The following is a 6543-nucleotide window of genomic DNA, read 5'->3' as shown; positions in this document are numbered from 1 at the left end:
ACAGTCCATTTCGTTATTATAATTATTTATCGATTTTTATTATTAGTAGTTAAACCTAAGTTCAGTTCGTAATCGCGTAATTGAACATTAGTTAGACACTAATTTTTTAACTATGGTTAAAAAACCTATTTTAGATGACTTAAAATATCGAAGAGAAATGATGGGATTAATATTAGCAAAAGCATCTGCATAAGACCCAAGATTTTGAGAGTTAAAATTTATATCGGAAGAAGAAAAACAAACTATTTGGAAACAACTTGAAAATGAGTTGAAAGAATTAATTTCTGATCCAGAAATAGAAAATTAAGAAGAATTAATCTCTGAATCAATATAAGAATATGAAGACAATTCTGAAACACACTCTCGTAAGAAACTACGATCATTAATGATAGATAGCGATGATGATGACGAAGACGATTATTCAGTAACTCAAAGTCCTACGATAAAACAACTTGAAGAGTATAGAAATTTGAACATCAAAATTCCCTATGATCAAGATCCTTTTAAATTGGTGGAAAAAAAATGAATCTAAATACTCAGTTGTATCATAACTAGCCAAAAAATACTTAAATATAGAAGTATAGTGGCCACTAGTGTTCCCTGTGAACGGTTATTTAGCGAAGCTGGAACAATCATATCCAAGAAAAGAAATAGATTACCTCTTGAGCGACTCAATCAACTGTTATTTTTGAATTAATTTTTCAAATCGAAACCAAGTTCTAAAGCATTGACAGAAAAACTGCTTGAAAAAGAAATTTTTTGATTAAATATATTGGATACTTTTCAGATAGTACAAAATAATTTATAACAGTTAAATAATTTACACTCATAATATATTAATATCATATGTATTCTATAGTGCTTTCAATAAACTAAATTATATAAAATGTAACTTGTTGTTATGTTGTTATTTAAATCGATATCGATAATTAAAAATTTATCGTTGGCCAACACTAAAAAATAATAAATAATATTTTACTTACAATACGTACTTCTTGATTATTATCTTCCACAATAATGAATGAATGTTCATTTTCAGTTTTTTCCTAAAATAAAAATAAAATAAAATATTTATCATTTATACTTGTTATTAAATTTAAATATACAAACCTTCTTAACTCCTTTCTTATTCTTTATTTTTTCTTTTTTTTTAGACCTAAAAACAAGAAATTAATTAATTATAATTATATCATACAATATTAGGAATATACTAATACCAATAAGGCATGTATTTTTAAATTTAACTTCTACGTCAATTCTTTAATGTAATAATTAATAATTAAAAGTACTAGGATGTTTTACGCAAATTATCAAAATTAGATTCAAATGATTCAGGGGAATATTTCGTTGCTCTTTCATTCATACCAAGGCTAATATCAAATTTTCAGAAACACTAACAAAAATTATAATTTTATGTCAAATTTATCAAGCTTATATAAAATTGAAGTATAACTGTTAGAAGTTATAAAAAGTTTTAAAAAAATAATATAAGAATTTCAGTTTAAAAGTATGATATAATATTTAATTGAATTACTCATAATCTTTTGTAATTAAAACAAAACCGCCTGTTGTGACAAAAGCAACTAATATAATATACTGATCACAGCTCATACGAGTACATAATACAACAGAAATTCTGTTTTATAAGATATTTTAAATTTTAAATACATCATTAATTATGACATATAATAGTAAATATATCATATAATATGCACTAAAAATAACTTTTTTTTTTAATAAACATATTTTTTAATTTTATTATTTTTAAAACCATTCAATAATTATGAAGTAATATGTTATGCAAAAATAAAAGAAAAAAAGAAAACCACGTTGAATTTAAATGGCATCAATTTAGAGCATACTAAAGCTTTTTGAAATTATGATAAAAATCCTACGATATTGCTATGAAAGGATATGACCAAAAAAAATTAAATTATGATACAACAAAATAATCATTCTTGAAACACTTAATAAACTAATATACATTTAAATCCTTACAAAAATATAAAATCTTCATCATCTTCTGATATTTTTGAAGTATTACTTAATGTAACAATCTCTGAAAATTAATTAATTAAATAAATAAAAATGTAAATAAACACGTAACTATAAAATATAACCAATAAAAAAATTAGTGTTACATTTGATACAAATATTGATCAGTTGAAAAAATTTTACGTGAAGTAGATAAATTCACACAAGCTCATCCATACATAATATATATTCAACATAAATTTAGGGAAAAATTGCAAAAGTACATACTTTTATTTTTAACATGAATTTCTTTTTTATGATCATTCAAAGTCTCAAGGTGTTCAAAAGACATTCTGCAGTCATTGCATTCATATTTTTTACTGATGTGCATACCATCGTCATGGAGAACAATAGTTTCATTTTCTATATTTCCATTATAGGTGGATATTCGTTTTCGTTTTTTTTTTTGGGGTGATATTACCGAATTATCTTCCTAAAAAAAGTCTTATAAATAATTAAAGAAGTAAATTTTATATTTGTATTTGTAAAAATTATGTATTTTAATTATGCATTTTAATATCATAATTGATTATTAAAGATCAGTAACCATTCACTTATTATATATTATGATCTAACAATGTTTCCCAATTGGTGGTCCGTGGACCCCCAGGGATCCGTGTGGTAATTTTAGGGGTTCACAGTTGTGTAGTACTGTAATGATTTTTTTTTATTTAATTTTAGTGAAAATAATATTTAAATATATATTTAAAAATATTACAAAAAAGTTTATCAAATTACAATAAATCATAATTTTTTTTTTCATAATTAAATAAAATTAAAAAGTAAGCATTTACAAAAAAGAGGTCCCCCGGCAAATTTATGTTATAATTAGAGGTCCGTGGCTTCAGACTAATTGGGAACCACTGATCTATGATATCGGTGCGCAAACTTTTTTGGTCCATGGCCCGTAAATTAATTTATTTCGATGAAGCAACCATTTCTATCATCATGATATAAATGTAAAGTATACACTAACTTAGTATAGGTATACAAAAACTTTATTTAAATGAATTTATATGAATCATAAATCTTAAGTAATTAAAATATTTCTTAAATTTAATCCAGATCATAAAAAAAATAACAAAATTTAAGTTCTATAAAATAGTCAACATAATATAAATATTTCTCATTTGGTGTTAAATTATTGACGAACCCCGGGTTAAGCACCACTGAATAATTATTTTGACCATCTGAACAGTTTATTCTGTATATTAAGTGTATTCATCATATGCTTGCGCAGGGGGTGCATCTTTTTATGAGTCATTTCTTAATGTTTTTAATATAATAAATTTCCGAGCGCTACTTATTAGAAATTCTTCTTAAATATTTAAGATGTAATCAAATAAATATTAAATATTTAAACCCGCTCCCTAAAGGCAAAAAAAAAAGAAAATTGTTTTATTATTGATGACGTGTAATATAATCGTAGTTTAATTATTACGCTTAGAACTTAAAATATACAACTATACAAATATTATGATAATTAAATAATTATATTGATAGGTGTTTGAAAACTTTTATTAACTATACTGTTTTTCTATTCCAATAGCTATTAATTTACTATAATGTAAAAGTAAACTGTAAATTGGTCAAAAATTTGTATAAAATAATATCTATTTATAGCAGTTATTTATCTGTGCAACGAAAAAAAAAAAGATAACGGTTATTTTTGTCAAACACCCCCCAGAGCAAGATTGAATGCACGCCACTGACTGAAGCTATTATTATTTTTACATAATATAATGTCAAATTTATTATAACTGATAACTTAAGATTATATAAGTTATTAGCTAAAATAAAAATGGTCTTTCTATAATATTAATTTTGTACTATATATTTTATGTCAATAAAAATAATAAAAATAATAAGATATCCATTGTCTAGGCCAAGGATGGCAAACCTTTTGAATACTGCGTGCCTAAAGTTACCTTTTTTCCCTTTTTTTTATAGAGCATGCCATAAAAAAAATATTAAAAATATTATATTTTGTTATATTAAAATTTGATAGTATAATTAATGAATTAGTATAAAAAGATTATTTTAGGTACATAATAATAATAATAATATAATAAATAATAATAATAATATATAATGAATAATAATAATAATTATAATAATAAATAGATAATTATGTTCCACATAATTTGAATCTCTATATTTTCAAAAACAAAACTTTTGTTTATTTCGTATATGAGAGTAAATTACCCATTGCTGCAAACAATATTACGCACATACAGTAGAAACCGTTTATAATGACACCGGTTGTAGTGACATATTGGGTGTAATGACTTTATATTAAAGGTCCCTGCAAAACTCCTATATTGTATGTACTAATGTGTATCGCTTATTATGACATCTATATAATGATTATACGGATGTTGTGATGGTTCCTTTTGGTTATATTGAAAAAATATTTTATCTATAATGACTTTACTTCATCGAAGGTACTATTACAATATTGATAATACCGTTATTATTTCATCGTTATTTAGTCGTCAGTTTTATTTTATTTTATTTTACCGTCAGTGTACTGGTAATCGGCATGCGGTTAAATGTGTTTTGTGTTCGTGTGTTAAATTGTATTGTGAAATTGTAAAATGAGCAAACGAAAACAATTCACCATCGAAGAAAAAGCAAATGTCATTTTTCATTTAAAAAAAGGTGAAAAAAATTCCGACATGGCTAATGAGTTAGGCGTAGGTCACTCTACAATTTCTATCATATGGAAAGCTCGAGACAAAATCGAACAAGAGTTTCAAAATGAAAAATTATCAGTTAAGAAACTTAGAAATTGTACACATACAGATTTAGAGAATATTTTATTACGATGGTTTAAAAATCAAAGAAATCTATGCATTCCAATTAATGGATCAATTTTTCAACAGAAAACCAATGAATTAGCTGAAGGCCTCGGTAAGCATAATTTTAATTGTTGGACTGATTGGATTCAAAGATTTAGAGCGAGGCATAATATTGTGTTTTCTACAATAAACGGAAAATCAAAGTCTGTCAATACTAAAATAACAAAAAATTGGCTCGAAAAAGTATGGCCTAAATTACGAGAAGGATACACAGATGACCAAATTTATAATGCAGATAAGACTGGACGTTTTTACAGAATGCTTCCTAACAGAACATTAAAATTTAAAGGAGAAAAATGTTCAACCGGTAAAATGTCCAAAGAACGTCTGACTGTCTTAGTTTCAGCAAGTATAACTGGTAAAACAATGAAACTTATCATAATTGGAAAATCCCGTAATCCACAATGATTCAAACACATCAAAAGTGACTGTTTACCGGTAACATATAAATCTAACTCCAAAGCTTGGATGACTGCAGAATTATGGTCTAAAATTTTATTAAATTGGGATTTAGAGTTAGGAAGAAAAAAAGAAAAAATTTTACTCATAGTTGACAACTATCCAGCACATTGCACTGTAACATTACACAATATTAAACTTGCATTTTTACCCAGTAATTGTACGTATGTTCTTCAACCAATGGATCAAAGCGTAATAAAATGTATGAAAACTTATTTTCGAAAATGTTTGGTACTAAATATGATTAATAATATTGAAAACAAATTTGTAGCGAATTAGATGCTATATTAATGATTTTAAAGGCTTGGCAAAAAGTATCAGATATTACAATTCGAAATTGTTTTTGTCACGGTAGTTTCAATAATACAATACCACAACAAATTGTCCAAGGAGAACAAGAAGAACACATAAGTTTCCCAAACATAAATGAATATGTTAACTTTGATAATGATGTGCTAACTTCAGAACCATTAAGTGATCAAGAACTTATTTCTCCATTGATTAACCTACCCGAAGAACCTGAAAAATACGACAATACAGATGAAGGTGATGAAGATGAAGAAGCTGATTTATCTATCAATGCAGTGTTCATTGCAGCTAAGATGTTAGCAAATTATATGGCTCTGAATAACGTAAGTCCAAAGATAAATTTTGAAGAACTAGAAAAAAAATAGAGCATGATTTTTATACTAACAAAGTTCAATCTAAAATAACAGATTTCTTTAAATAATAATTGAACTAATTAATTTAAATATGTATGTACATAATTAAATGTTTTTATCTTTAATTTTTTCTATATTATACATTGCATAAATAAATAATAATAATATGTATTGAAGTAACAATTTTTTTCCGTCATTTTAGTTATAATGACAACCGGTTATTATGACCTACTTTCTTTGGTCCCTTAAACGTCATTATAAACAGTTTTTACTGTATATCAGGCATAAAATTATACACAGATAAGATTTTTATTATGTCTTATCAAGGAGCTTCTATCTGAAAACGATCTACCACAAAAATCACACACATAAGGTTTTTCGCCGGTATGTATTCTGTAATGTGTTGTCAAATTACATTTCAATGAAAACAATCTACCACAAAAATCACACACATAAGGTTTTTCGCCGGTATGTATTCTGTAATGTGTTGTCAAATTACATTTCAATGAAAACAATCTACCACAAAA

The 6543-nt window shown here is 25.4% G+C and overlaps 2 protein-coding genes and 1 pseudogene across 2 annotated transcripts in view; 1 reads left to right on the top strand and 2 right to left on the bottom strand.

Moving 5' to 3' along the window:
• The window catches only part of LOC112682546 (oocyte zinc finger protein XlCOF6.1-like), a gene marked incomplete in the record, with an annotated part of 7023 nt that extends 4697 nt beyond the window's left edge, over nt 1–2326 (bottom strand). Inside the window, 5 exon segments of the mRNA XM_025553176.1 lie at nt 993–1046; nt 1111–1142; nt 1303–1370; nt 1999–2059; nt 2263–2326. Of these exon segments, the coding sequence (XP_025408961.1) occupies nt 993–1046; nt 1111–1142; nt 1303–1370; nt 1999–2059; nt 2263–2326 (279 nt within the window).
• Nucleotides 2327–4631: 2305 nt separating this feature from the next.
• On the top strand, nt 4632–5303 carry LOC112682545 (tigger transposable element-derived protein 4-like). The gene has a single exon (XM_025553175.1). It carries the CDS (start codon nt 4632–4634, stop codon nt 5301–5303), a length of 672 nt encoding a protein of 223 aa, XP_025408960.1.
• Nucleotides 5304–6153: 850 nt separating this feature from the next.
• Nucleotides 6154–6543, bottom strand: part of LOC112682544 — a 14479-nt pseudogene continuing 14089 nt past the window's right edge.

This window comes from Sipha flava, unplaced genomic scaffold (genome assembly GCF_003268045.1).
Source record: "Sipha flava isolate LNK unplaced genomic scaffold, YSA_version1 206_pilon_pilon, whole genome shotgun sequence".
Lineage (NCBI taxonomy): Eukaryota > Metazoa > Arthropoda > Insecta > Hemiptera > Aphididae > Sipha > Sipha flava.
Note: the sequence above shows the minus strand (reverse complement) of the source record. Positions and strands in the feature narration are given on the sequence as shown.

What these genes read in the sequence shown, in the direction of transcription:
- LOC112682545 (XM_025553175.1), top strand. Translation starts at nt 4,632, where the DNA reads ATGAGCAAACGAAAACAATTCACCATCGAAGAAAAAGCAAATGTCATT.